We start from the raw sequence: 15,445 nt of genomic DNA on the forward strand, positions 1-15,445 counted from the left end.
ATCGATTAGCTGGGCGGACAAAAGAGGAACTACGCCCGCCAACTGCCCAGAAGCATTCGATATAATGACGTAAAAATAATTGAAAACTATTGAGCTATACATAAAAAATGAAAATCGGAACTACGTCGAGCGAATTTAACTGATTTCTCTAATAAGTGAACAATTGAATGAAACGACCATATATTCCCACTTTGATACCCTTCTCGTACTGCAACCAGTGGCGTAGCGAGTGGGGGCCCCTCGGGGGGCCCCTGGGAGTCCGGATCCCTCCCCCCGAAATATTTGAACAAAATTAGTTTGCTTCGTAAAAGAAAACAAAATATTGAAATATAAATAAAAAGATTTCTTTGTAAAATGAATTTTTTTTTCGGTTATGAAAAGTGTTAACATTAGTTTAAAACCCTCTACTTAGTATCCTGTTTTTAAAAAAATTTCCCCCTGGTTTCGGACCCCCCCGAACGAAATTTCTAGCTATGCAACGGTCACACTTTTCATCGACTATATGGTGTACGTAAGATTTGAAAATTAAAACCACATCGAGTGAATCAAAGACTCTCTCTAATACTTTTAACATGGGAGTAAACTTTCCTCCATTTGTTTTCATCTACATAATTGCCGTCTCATCTGCTCGTTAGGATATCATAATGCATAATGGCGAGGGCGTTGCACTGAGGATATCTAGGAGGGAGGAGGAGGGGAGGACGGAAAACTGGGTTAGGAGGGGGAGGGCATCTAGGAGAAAGGGTGCAGGGGGAGGGGGAGACGACCCCAAAAAAAAATGAGTGGGAGTGCCCGCAAGGAGTCGGAAAGAGAGAGAGAACTATAAACTACACACATTATGCAGATTTCAGTGGGGACCTCACAATGACACTCTTTGTCCTTCGTTCCCTAATTTCCTCCGCGAAAGCTCTCCGTGAAAACTCTCCTGAAGACTACGTGGAAGTCTCAGGTTGTCCACGAGAGAGTTTAACTTTAATAAGAGAGTAATAATGACATTTATTTTCACCGGTATACCTTCAAGTAAAAAAAAATCACCTCGAAACAAAAAATATTTTAAACCGTCTGAAAATATGCATTTAAACATGAAATTTAAATTAAATATTTAAAGTATCACTTTTGAAAATATATCAAATTCAAGTTGCATTTGATCAAAGATCGACATTTTAAATATTTAACAGGCGCTTATCAACAAAGCAAAACGTATTCATTTGTCCTCTAATCCCTAAATTCCTCCGCGATAGCTCTCCGTGAAAACTCTCCTGAAGACTACGTGGAAGCTTCATGTTGTTCACGAGAGAGTTTAACTTTAATAAGAGAGTAATGACAAAACCGTACATCTGAATGTCTTCAACAGTAAAAAAACCCAAGCAAAAAATAATGAAAATCGCCTGAAAAAATGCATTTAATCAATATGTAAGCATTAATTCAAATATATCAAATTCAAGTCGCACATGGTCAAGATAGACATTTTAAATATTTAACAGGCGCTTATCAACAAAAAGTAAAACGTATTCATTTATATTTAGAGTTAGATGTTAATAGGAGAGTATTGGAATTACTGTTTACCTGTATACCTTCAATAGTAAAAATTGAAACATTGTAATAAACAAATTTTGAAATCCCCAAAGATATTCATTACGACTATATGTAAAAACTGTACAACGTAAATAAATATTGGATTCCTGTTCAAGTCTGAGGTAATTCGAATTGCGTACATCAAATGCGATTGGTAGATTCTTGATGAAGAGATGGGATACGGAAAAAGATATCTAATGACATTTATATACATTTGATATCAAATAATGCATGATCAATGCAGTTTAACATATTATAAAGTTAACGTATGAACAAAATAATTTCTTATATACATTAATTATGTATCTAATGTAAATAATCGTTACAATTTTGGCCTGCCAAATCCGTTAGGACTTGTCAGCGTGTGCCAGTTTTTACAAAGTTCATGTGCTATTTAATTTAAGTATACGGGTACTAGTCACTGCGATAAGTTTACGGAGTCACCCGCAATGCACATATGGTGCGAAAAATCCACAGAGGAAAAAATCATTCGCCTTCAAGGCTTCAATGATTTTTTTCAGTGGATTTTTAGCAAAATTAATCTGCAATTTGGAATAATCATTTTTATGCCCTTAAGCAAACTGGTAACATATATTATAATATGATTTTTTTACATTTTATCATACAATATACAGTTGATTTATCTGATGATTTATTTCAATATCCATTCCTTTAGTTTTTTTCACTTTATTTATACATATTTCAAGTAATATTCGCAAAAGCGACAACTGTAAAGCGAATATAAAGCGACGCCACGCCAAAGGACAAAGAGGACGAGCCTAAGTGTCCGGCGACTCCGCCGAGGGCACTCTATCGCCTTGTTCCATCTCCTTTAAACGTGGGCTCATATTGGACTCACGGCGCCTCTGTTCTACCAATTCCCCCCCTCCCCTATCATCCTCCCACTCCTCCTTCCATTCGCTGCTACGACAACACACACACCCCTCATATCCTTCCCCTTTCCAGCCCCAGGCACCATCCAACCCCACCATCAACCTATAACTCCTCTCCTCACTTCCTTGCTCCCTGAAACCTCTCAATTTCCACCCACATTGTACGTAGGACCACTTTTACCTTTCCCTCCTCTTATCATTCAAACACGTGGTACTCTTTCAACTCTATGGTCCTTTACGAAAAATTTCGTGCAAGCCCGTACAGTAATTTACGCAATAGTTATACATATTTTCTTTACAATTTTAAATTAAATATTTGCAATTTTCCCCACATTTAAAATTTTTTTTACGACCTAGGTTTCAATGTTATCACATCATCTTTTACGTAATGCTTTTACATATTTTTTTTCCATTTTGAATTATATATTTGCAATTTTCCACACATTTTAAATTTCTTCCGACCTAGGTTTTACTCACATGTTACTACATCATCATGATGATGTAATATCATTGAAACATAGGTTTTAATAATTTTAATAATCGTGGAAATCAGCATTTATTTCAAAATGGAATAATTCCACTCTTTGGATTTCATTCGTTTTCAATTACTTTAAATTCAATTATTCATTCCGCACTTCGATGGTTCATCAAAGCGAACAAAATAAATCTAAACCTGCTTAAGTATGCTCAACGAACTATGATTGAGTGAGTCGCCTAATTAAGCCACTTGGTAAGAGGTAAATTATCGCACGCACCGAATTTGTTACCAATAAGGGCCGCGGTTTCCACAGTGCTTGGTCATCTTTCGCCGAGATGATGAAAATGTGTTGAGTTTTAAAGGAATGGCAGCGGTTTACAAAGTAATTCTAATTAGGTATAACAAATTCGATTTGTAGAAGCTTGAGATCGAGGTGAGATGTGACTAAGAAATGTTTACATTACACTGCGAATGTAGACATTGCACTGCTAAAAGCGATAAGACTACTCATATATTTATTCACCTAAACATATAAACTTACTTCATAAACCCATTATATTTCCACATAAATTTAGCCAACGCCTTAAAAATTCTGTCCAGGAGAGATCCACGATCTTCGAGTCAAAACATAAAAAATGAAATAGTTGTAGGAATGGATTCCGCTTGCAAAAAAAGGTATGTGACTACGTCACCGAGAATATGCCCACACGTCGCTGCCTGGTGATCCACATTCAAGAGAGGGAGGAATTTTTATGTACCATAAATGTTTTGAAACTGTCTCAGGCTCGGATCATCAGCATAAATAAATTCTCACGGCCCACCTGCGCCCCCTTCCTCATTCCCCCCAACTCCCTCCTCTTCCACTCTCGTCCTTCAAAGTCGGGTCCGAATCAAAATACAAACAAACGCGAAGGATGGCTGGCCGTCCGAATGGAGAGGAGAGAGCTATTAAGCCAACGTCTTGGTAAGGCTTATTTCTTGCCCGACCTCATCTAAAACAGGTGCAACCTGCCAGACAGCAAGAATAAGTATTCTCTTTGTAACTAGTTACTGCTCAGCAATGAGAGAGTGAACACAAAAGTATGAATCTGGAGCTCCCAGGCTTTTCCAAACTATTTCGTAAAGGCTGCTATAGATGGCGAATGATTTCATTCGCATGATCATTCAGCATGATCATGCGCATGATCATTCACCGTGCATAACGGCCTTAATACAGGTTCTCTCCCACTTTTGAACAGGATGCGATCCGAAGTGCCGGTCGTAAGTCAGAAAAGACTTTTAATAATAATATCTACTGCCATCAGATTATAACATCCGATTTTAACATTATTTATGAACAGTTTACTGCGTAGTAATCAGTTTAACTCTTACTAATTAATTAGCTAATTAATAAATTATATTCTCAATTAAGTCTTAGTGGAGTAATAAATTGAAATCGCTCAGCAATGAAAAAAATACAACAAAAAATTACCAAGTATCCTACATTTATGAAATAAATTCATAGCATTTGATTTCAGACTATCCTTTCATTATTCATTCATTATACTTCAGGTTTTCAAAAAGAAATGATATCCTGACTTATCAAACCACTTCAAAAGCAGTAAAATTCATCTTTTCTCAATGTACATAAAGAATGATTGATTGTGACTACTATCATCCTACACGCGTAGTAATGAGGAGTACGGTTCCTCTGTCCGATAAGAGCCCGACTAATCATCAGTGCAAAACTCAAAATCACTGCGGAAAACAGAGTAGTACCGAAATAAGACCCTCACAAGACGGCTTTGATGAAAGAGTGTCTTTGTCCTCTGTCGTAAAACCGTGCGAGCAAAATCATCGCGACCCCACATCCCCGACTGGTCGGCTGATAGATACCTCAAGCTAATTGAACGCGTCGGGGAACCAGAGTGTCGAGATCAACAACATTATCGCAAAAAGAGACAGCCTAAAGCACGAAGGGTGACCTTATGATCCGGTCGCGATAAGATAGGTGACCAGCTAAATGTCACAGTTAGCTCAAATTGAAGCACCGCGCGTGAGATGGGAATGACGTTCAAGGATACGTATTGCTCCTAAAAGAAGGCAAACAATCAATGTATCAATAAAATGTGGATTTATAGTATTCAGTTAATATTGCGTAGAAGGTAGAAAAACTAATCCTCTCGCAATGTGAGATGTAGAAATAATCAATCTATAAAAAATATACTCGTGCATTTAATTATGCTTTACCATTCAGTCTAAAAAATGGAAATTTGTCCAAGTGTTTCAGACGCTTTTAAAGGGGGTCGATTCTATGACTTATTGTCATATTTCGTCTCGTTCACCGTAAACATTTTCATGAATCGTTCAGTCAGTCATTGGTCGGAAGTGGGTTTTATAGCATACTAACAGATCATTCGGCGTTGCTCAGGAGAGATAGTACCCACAGAAGTGGGAAACTTGGAAACAATGGTCACATAGCAGGAATTTTAGGCAAGATTAATGGGTAACAACGGAAAAATTATCAGCGCATGGGATCAGCTTATCCCCCGCTCTACAGCATACGCATAACGCATATCCTAGCAAGAAGGTTTGCACCGAGAGGATTAATAGTTAGGCGTATTATAGAATCCTTTGAGTTGTTTCCTCTTTCAGGGGGTCAAGAGCTGTGCCTACCCGGCAGGATGTCCAACTACAGAAATTGTATGACGTGACGTAACAAACGGTAATGAGAAAACGACACATAGGATGCGTCGAACACAACCACTACGGGATTTGGGAGCACGATATGAACCTACGTAATCTCTTTGGTTTTAATTCGTTTAGCTGTATGGAAATTCATAACAGACAAACAAACACCCAGTCTCTTTCATGCATGTATATAAACATATAGAGGATAGATACGTAGTCTCCCCTCTTGAGTTTAAGACCCCTTCATCAATAGCATGGAATCAATATGTTCACTGCGGGAAGATCCCGGGCACACCATAACACGTCACCAAAGCACCAACTCCGTCGGTCACGGGGAATGACACAGAGCACCTAAAAGGTGAAACGTGGGCGGGAGGTTCGAGGGAGCGTTAAACGCTCAACAGCGGCCTAGCACACTTCCGCGATGGGACATTACTCTCCGCTCTTACTCAAATGCGGACGGAGGTCGAGTTTCCGGAATCCTGAGGCCCACAGCCCCAAAGTAAATGACAAACGATAAGCGCATAGCTGGTCTTAATGCTCGGCTATTAAGAGAACACAATTTGAACTGGGAAGAGGGGCGAACGACTCACATTAAACCATCTTAATGAACTCTCTTAGTGAGCAGAAGCGAACGGAACGGCGAAAACGTCAACGCAAGGAATTCCGTTTGTAAACTCAAACACTTGAATTACTCAGTTTTCCAATGACTGAGTAATTTGGATTCAACTAAAATCGTAGGAGATAATCAGAGTCAAACACATTTTTTTGAAAAAGGCATCATCAACAATATTACGGAAGTGAAATATTTCTGTGGCTGGGAAATTTACAATTTCGGCATGGAGATCGACTGACTTTTTCAGACGAATGAAACATGACTCAGGATAAATATCTATTCATGATGACTTGAAGCAAATAATGGCTTTAAAACATAAACTTGAAATAATGCGATTCTTATCTTATAACTATACATACGTACAAAAAGAGAACTAATTGCCCGTAAGTTTTCATTAAGCATAAAGCGGGTGAAGTTTTCTTTTATCTTTAAAATATATATAACCAATTATTTTAAACATCGAATCATTTCTTTCACCGAATGCCCAATCGAATCGATCGCCAATATGTCAATCAAAAATGTAATCCTACTCTGCAATTGAGTTGAGTATGTCCTCGACAATTCATTATATTAAGAGAAAATAATTTTCACTCCGATACATTTCGACAGCACTACGATTTACGAAAACTGCAATTAAGTCGGTGTACATATACGGAAATCAAGTTATCACAATTTTTCAGCTTTCCTACAATACTTCCACTATAAGGAGGCCACGAATACTTTTAAGAGACTATTTTAGTCCGATAGTGATAAGTCTCGCGCTATTATCAATCTCAAAAGAACCTGTTCATCCATTATATAAATATAATACAATCACTTTCAACTTCGCGGAAACCTATCGTAATCAGGAAACCTATCTTTCGTTTTAACACACCTAAAAAAAAGCTGTTTAAATGGTTAAGTGAAAAAGAATTCTGAACTTAAAAAATATTAGGAGTGAGCACAAGAAAATCTCAAGTAGACATTTCTCCCAAGTGCTTCACAACTTAGCTGCTGTCTCAACATTTGTTCGATAAGGACACAAGTTCACCAGGCAACAAGTTAAGGTGAAATGATAGCATGCACATTTTTATGGCCTCTATAATTGTTGCTTGGAATTTTTTCTATGAATGAATATAGCATTTATTAAAATATCTATTTATGGGGAAAAGTCGAAGTGATATTTTAGGTAGCTTTGAAGTTGCACAGAAAAATGGAATGCATGAAAACTTTGTTGAATGGACATGCTAATTTTTTGAAAGTCACATCTTTTAGAATACTTTTAGGTTCCATTGAAGGTACATGTGGAATTTTAGCAATTTGTGTGCATTTTTGGGTGACCACTTGAAGACATGTAGCTGACTATTTCGCGGTCCTTTAATGCTGTAACTGTTAATCCTATTTTTTTGTTATGAATGGATATAGCAGTTATTAAAATGTCTTTCTACGGAAACAAAAGTCGAACTGATGCTTCGGGTAGCTTTTTAAGATGACACAGAACAATGGATTGCCTCAAAAATTAGTTGAATTGACTTTGAGGGTGTACAGAATAAGGATTTTGCCTCAAACTACGCCAATTGCATTTAAGCTTTTTTTTGTAATCCACGTCTTCCATATTATTTGATCGATGAACCAAGAAACATTAATATTGTACTCACCGTCCCGGGACATGCCAAGCCGCAGGCATTTTTGTAGTCGACAATACTGGCATCGGTTGCGGTTGACCCGGTCAACTAGACAAGCCTTGGAGCGGGGGCACTGGTAGTTGACCACGGAGGACTGTGAGCGCCGGAAGAAGCCCTTGCAGCCTTCGCACGTGATCACGCCATAATGGACCCCGGAGCTCTTGTCGCCGCACACTTTGCACGGGATAATCTCGATCTGAGCTGTAATGAAAAGAACGAGTAGAATTCGATTAATTCACTACATCCAAACAGTAGCGGACACAGTAAAAACTCAAGGTGGGGGGAAAATACACCTTCAGCTACCTTTTATCGCAATGAAAATAAGTCGCATGCAAATTTTAAGAAAGTTTTATTTTAACTGATTATAAACATAAACAAGACAATGCAATTTTATGATATAAAAAAGTTTCAATGGTGGTCCTGCAATGTTAGACATCGCAAGGGGCGGGGGTGCGCCGCGCCCCTCACATGTATCCGCCATTGCATCCAAATTCCTCCCAAAATTGCACAAGTTTATGAAATTTATTATACACTTTTTGCGAATATTACCACCATTAAAAGATAATAATAAAAATTATTACCTTATAACAATATAGAAAGATAGGTCTTGCTATATAGTTGATATTGCAGTACCACTCCCACATAACATCTAAAAGACAATTGCCAGAAAAATATACAAGTACCCAAAATTGGCAATGAAAAAATGTGGCACAAGTTTTCATTGCGCCTATTGTCATCTCTGTTTACGGGATCATCCAAAAACATATATATAAAATAGTTTTACGATACTTAATTACATTCCTAATACATATATCAAACTGCAAAAGGCCATTATAATCTCAATTGGTTATTGGATATGTGATTATTTATTTGATGGATAACATTCTTGGAAGACTTGCAATGAATTCTCTGCACGAAATAAGAAAAAAATGTTACCATTTGGATTAGCGAAAGAAAATCTTTTCACAATCTATATCAATGTACCCATGATACCCATCAAGTTCACAAAATTCAATGCAGCATAGCACAAAGGTCCATCCGTGATATATGCATTGTGAGCTCCACAATATTAAGAAATGCTTAGCAAGGAATCATAAAGTGAACCCTTCGGCTGTCTTAAAGGTCAACTCGATGTATTTTTCTTTATTCGCTACCAACTGAAAATGCTAAAGTACCAAGTTTTAATTGGATAAATCCCGAGGATAGCTAATTAAGAGAGGCGGCCCCAAAGTTGAATGAACTTTCAAGTAGCAAGAACCTTGTCGAAAGTCGATAATATGAACTGAATTTTTCCCTAACTTACTTGCGTTCGTCAGGAGAGTTATATTTTCATTTTCGCAGCATAGAATGGCCTATTAACAAATTGGTATTCCCTCAAATTAATCATGGATATTTCTTAACTACGGAAATAAGCAACTTTCATTGGACGAAATATCGAAGATTATATAGGTTTACATGGGTAAAATAGTAAAAACATATCGTGTGGCCTTTCTTTCAAACACTGTGGCCATTTAGTTGATCTGCTATTCTTTGATTCCCTATTCACACGCCCACTAGCACTACATACCAACTGACTGACTCTGTTACTGTGAGTTCTACAGGTAAAATGCATACTTGTTTTGTGGCTCCAAACAAATGTGTACAAACTTGAAAGCAGTCCCAAGCCACAAAAACACTACTACAACAGGACGTAAATTTATGGTCGTACATAATTTATGCAACTTGTCGCAATGTAAAGATTATTTATTGGGCAGTCATGTCACATCAGCCTTTGTTATCCGGCAGAATACACACATATTTTCAACTGCGCAATCCACACGTGAGTTGAAAGACGCCAGGCAGATATTTTTTGGGCAGTCATATCATATCAGCCTTAGGTATCCGTAAAAATACGCGCATATTTTCAACCATGCATTCCACGTATGAGTTTAAAGAAGCAACCACTTAGTGCGGACAAAATACAAACGTAGAACTTTTCGTTAATACCACAACTTAAGGCCTGTAAATTCATAAATGATGGCTTTAATAGAAACATAAAGAGTTAAAAAATTGATGGTTCATTAAAATTGCTATGGCCATTGAGATATTACAATGGAACGAACATACACAAACACTCAGGCTCTGAGACGCTATCATCCTGTTTCAGTAAGCGGGTTAATAGGTTTATGGTCGCAGGATAGGTTTGCTTGGTGGGAGGTAGGCTCAAGGGAATGTTTTGGTATGAAGGTTTAGCGAAAGCGACGTTTGATGGATGACACAAATGGATAGGAGGTATTTTTCCATGACTGCCTGGCCGGCCACAGGCGTTGAGAAGATGCAACGAGCCGGTCGGTCCGCAAATAACTCAGGAAGACGGTTAGCGGAGAACGATTGGGAGGGGGAGTGGTACGAAAATAAAGATGGGAAAGAGACGGAGGGGAGGGGTGTGTTTGGAGGGGGGAAGATAGGGAAAAGTGAAGGGGGGGAGGAATTTATAAAAAGGTCCGAAAACAATCCAATCCACTCGCGGAATCATTCACTTTCGAGCTCTTAAGGAGTTCGGTCCGAGAAACAAAGTGCCTACATGCATGGGCCTACACAGTATCAGAACTACAGTTTACGTCAAAATGATATACCGCTGTACTTTGCGAATTTATATCTGGGCTTCGGTGTATACTATAATTATGATTAATAAGTCAATTGAAAAATAAATTTATTCTCAATTTTGATTCATTTTCTGTTTAATGAAAATTTCAAAAATGTAGAAACGCCAGTGTGGGTAGTATGTAGATGTAGATGAAATAACTAGGAAATTCTTCATATTACAAATATAAGTATTGAATTATTTAATTTATCCGTGCCTTAATTTTGCTTTCATTATCAATGGATTTTGCCTATGATGGAAAAACATTTTTTGACTAAGAATTCATTTAGAGTCGCGCAGTCGCAAACCTACTTCCTCCTAAAGGCGATGAAGGGTGGGCGACAGTGGCGCCGACCCACGGTGTAAACCTCAGACCAGCGAACGCGACGGCCATTTATTTAACTACTTTCCTTTATTTTCGAGAACACTTCCACGAACCTCACAAAATTAAAACTCATTTTTCTCGCCGTTAAATGAGCCAAAAGGAGTCTCACACCCGGCAGTGAGTCCGTGACAAATGGCGCTCTGAACAGGTAGCTAGGCATTATTTTTAAGTTCACCTATCCCTAGCGAAGATAGGAGACAGGTTGATCTACATCCAGCACTATGCAATTAAAGGGTCCAAATTATAACTACTCCACGTCATGCTTTTCATTCACCAAAAACGTTCTCGTGAATGTAAATTTTGAATAAAATTAATGGGTGCGTTTTATCCAGCGACAGTGAAATTCGGACGTGGTGGGGAAGAAAAAAGAATTGCGTATACTATCCCATTTTAAGGGCCGTTTTACACGGTACACGGAATTGCGCAGTCTGACGTACGTGTGAAGGCGCAATCAAAATTGCGTCGTGTAAAGCGGTGAATTGCTAGAACACATGCGAGAATGCGTGGATGCGAGACGGCAAAATAGCCCGTTCTGATTTCGTTCATGCATTCGCGCAATTCCACGCCATTTTAGAAATAAATGCAGCTCTAACCTGCGCAATTCCGTGTACCGTGTAAAACGGCCTTAAGACAATTTTTAAAATGTTTCATAGAAAATAGTATCTAATCCTGATTCAAACACATTCATTCACGGAAAACCATATCGTTACGGCGGTGAAAGAAGACTTTAAGAGTTCAAAACACTTCAATAAATTGGGAGTTCTAAGAAACCAAGGAAACAGAAGACGCAGACTGTAAAATAACAATACAAAAACATACATATGTCCTCCATTGCTATGAGGAAGAAGATTATGATACCACTGCTACGCATGTTTGCAGAATATATAAATTATACGCTCTTTATTCTAACAAAGATATTCCAATGCTTTCGTATGCTGAGCTAGGTCATTCATATAAGCCTGTTTAATATCTCTTTTCCTTATAAACTGAGGATAAATAATATTTTTTAAACGTGTACGAAAGAATTAACAAGAGAAATTTGGAAATTTCAAGGTATCTAGCCTACAGTAGACGCACATAATAAAAAAATATAAGTACAAAAATAATAAACAATTCTCCACCGCTATGGGAAAGCCACGCGCCACTAAAAAGTTTTGTTGCAGTATATTTACATACATACTCTTCACTCCAACTTGGATGATCCAACTAGGGTATTCCAATGATTTCAAATGGTTTGTTATGTCAGAAATAAATATCAGACCGATTAATAGCTCTTTTCCTGATAAAGTGAAGGTCAAATAACATATAGTAAAAATATATACGAAAGAATATATATTTTTATGATAATACTTTGTTTTACTGCTCCCAAAATATGGAAAAATGCACAGTATAACAACTTGATTACACACATGAAGTAACTCTAGGTAGCCATTTAGAATAAATTATATGAAAATCCCACATAGAAAAAATTATTGACCGGGATACGAACGCAAACACTGGCTTAAGCCCCCGATTTTCAATCGAGGGCTTAAGCCACTGCAGCTACCGCGGGATCCAGGAACGAATTCCGGTCAAGAAGAGTGTGTTTTTTCTCCGCGTAATTTTCGCAAAATTTTTGCATTGCGTGAGACTCCGTAAATTTTTCACCGTGGTTAGTCCCGGTATACTTAAATTAAGAATAAGCCTGAGAACTTGAAGCGTCACCGGCACCAAAAGGGGACGATCATAAAAACCCTACGATAGGCACAGCAAAAGTATGTTCTTTTAAAGAATAAAATGACGGAAGTATTTCCGCGGCTGGGGCGTGTCGAAAGGGGAAGGAAAAAGAATGGGATGTAGCTGAGGTGGGTGAGTAACATCTGCCGTTTTGCGATTTAAGATCGGACGCACAGGTGAAAGGCACAGCGAGGGTGAAAGGCCTTAGGAGCGTAAGGAAAACAGAGGAGGGGAGATGGAAACGGAAGGGAAGAGGAATAAGGGAAAGATGTGGGAGGAGAAAGGAAGAAATGGCGGAAAGAAACGACCCACGCACCTGCGCAAAGTCTCGCGCACGAATATTACAAAAGAGAATCCTCAAGTCGGCCTCTTAATGTGTTGCCACCCACCGGGCATTTAAATGGGTTCACAAAACTCGCCACTCGCGTCGCTGACGGACAAAGTGATCCGAGTTTCACGGAGAAAATTAGGTATCCTTAGGGGAACTATCCGAAATTTAGATACATGATGATGTGAACTATCAAGTTCATACGTTTACAATGCTATTCTTCGCAAATACAAATATAGTTCTGCAAAATTTTGAAAAAAAGTGGATCGCATTGCACTCATCACCGCGCCACGGATATTGCCGAAAGACAATTAAAGTACGAGTAAAATGAAGTGAAACTGGAACATTTCACGTCTACGAAGGGCTCCATATTATAAATGAAAGACACTTCGTTACTTCCACGATTTATGAGGAATTTTAAGATAATTTAAATTCCCCGCGTAAATTGATTAAAAATGATTATTTTCCACGTTGAAATTATATTAAATTGTGAAAGTAACGACGTATATTTATAGCTAATATTATATGATTTATCAAATTTATAACTCGTCAATGCTATTCATCTCATTTGCAAAGACCTTAATGTAAAAGTGGATCTCATTGCACTAATCACCGCGCCTGTGGACATTTTAGAAAGCCGATTAAAATGCAACCCCAATGACCCTTCCATGAGATGGAATTGGGCCTCCTCTATGCAGTCCCGTTGCTTCGAACATTAGAAAAACAGACGAGGACAGATGGAAACGGAATGGAAGGGGAATAAGAGAAACGTGTGGAAAGGAAAAGAGGTGGAAGGTAGAAGAAAGAGAGAAGGAAACAAAAAAAGAAAGAAATGCCGAAAAGAAACGGCCCACGCACCTGTGCCAAAAGTCCCACGACGCGAGAGAAAAACGAGCAAATATTTTAATGGTGTGTCGGCTGAAATTTGACATCAACCACAGCAATAACGCACTCTGTAGGGCTTTTCAAGCATTGGTTCCAAACGTAAACCTCGAAGGAGGGCATAAAAATCGTCTCATGCCAGCGAGAAGAAAATATATTTCACCAACATTAAGCGAAGAGAAAAATTGACCGTTCACACTTGGCGTTCACTCGCTGATCAAGGGGGCTGCATAGTGGCGGCCTAATTCCATCTACAAAAACCTAATTTATGTTGTAACTTCGGTCGTATTTTTATCGGTTTTCAAAAATGTCCGCAAGACACTTTGGTAGTTGTATCGTTGGAGTATATTAAGCCATACAGTTTGCAGTTGTTGATGAAGAGAATCAAGGGCAGAGTAAAATACATCTACATCCATTTAATGGGGATCAGGGTGGTGTGATAGCTTGAGTATAGGCAAGAGGACCTCATAGAAGAGGCCAAATTCCATCACACAGAAGGCTGATTTCTGTTGCCACTTCGGTCGCATTTTTATCGGTTTTCAAATATGTCCCCGACTCGGTGATGAGTGCAATGCGATGCACTTTATTCCAATATTGTACATTATAATATTTGTAATTGCTAGGAATAGCATAGAAAAATTATGAATTTGATAGATCACACCATCATGTGTATAAATTTCGTATAATATTGTAAAACCTGGACACTGAGGAAAGAAGACGAGAGAAGATTAGAGGCATTCGAGGTGTGGGTATGGAAAAGAATGGAGAAGGTTAAATGGACGGAGAGGAAAAAGAACGACGAAGTGCTGGAAATGGTTAGCGAGGAGAGGCAGCTTTTAGATGAGATACGGAGGAGACAGAAGGTAAGGATGGGAGGAGTACTTAGCGGGGAGGGGATGTTGAAAATGGTGTTAGAGGATAGAATGTTAGGGAAACGAGGGAGGGGAAGGAAAAGAATAGGATTTTTAGACAAAAAGGAAAGGGAGTAGGCCTTAAGGCCGTTTTACACGATACTCGGAAAGTGCGCAATCTGACGTATGTGCGAAGGCGTAATCAAAATTGCGTCGTGTAAAACGGTGAATTGCTAGAACACTTGCGAGAATGCGTGGATGCGAGACGGCGAAATAACCCCTTTTCTAATTTCATTCATGCACTCGCGCAATTCCACGCCATTTAAGAAATGAATGCAGCTCTAACCTGCGCAATTCCGTGCCCCGTGTATGCTGTGCCTTCAGAAAGAATTGAAGAAGGCAGCGCTGGAAGGAAAGAGAGGCTCCCAGATCACTTCTATAGTACTACATGGAAACCTACCTTAATGGGTAGAAAACTATTTTTAAAATCCTTAATTATACCTTATTTTCCCGTGAAACTCAGATCACTTTGTCCATCAGCGACGCGAGTGGTGACTTTTGTAAACCAATTTAAATTCGTGGTGAGTCTCCACACATTTTGAGCCCTACTTGAGGATCCACTTTTGTAATATTCGTGGACGCACTCTTCGGGGCTGCTGAAGCATTGAACCCAAGCGTAAACCTCGAAGGAGGGCATAAAAATCGTCTCATGCCAGCGAGGAGAAAATGTATTTCACCAACATTAAGGGAAGAGAAAAATTGAC

At 38.7% G+C, this 15,445-nt stretch overlaps 1 protein-coding gene across 1 annotated transcript in view; it reads right to left on the minus strand.

Moving 5' to 3' along the window:
- The window catches only part of LOC124165239 (probable nuclear hormone receptor HR3), a 203,209-nt gene that overhangs the window by 138,270 nt on the left and 49,494 nt on the right, over positions 1 to 15,445 (minus strand). Inside the window, exon 2 of the mRNA XM_046542545.1 lies at positions 7,870 to 8,097. Within this exon, the coding sequence (XP_046398501.1) occupies positions 7,870 to 8,097 (228 nt within the window). The remainder of the gene's footprint in view (positions 1 to 7,869; positions 8,098 to 15,445) is intronic.

Source organism: Ischnura elegans, chromosome 9, assembly GCF_921293095.1.
Source record: "Ischnura elegans chromosome 9, ioIscEleg1.1, whole genome shotgun sequence".
NCBI lineage: Eukaryota > Metazoa > Arthropoda > Insecta > Odonata > Coenagrionidae > Ischnura > Ischnura elegans.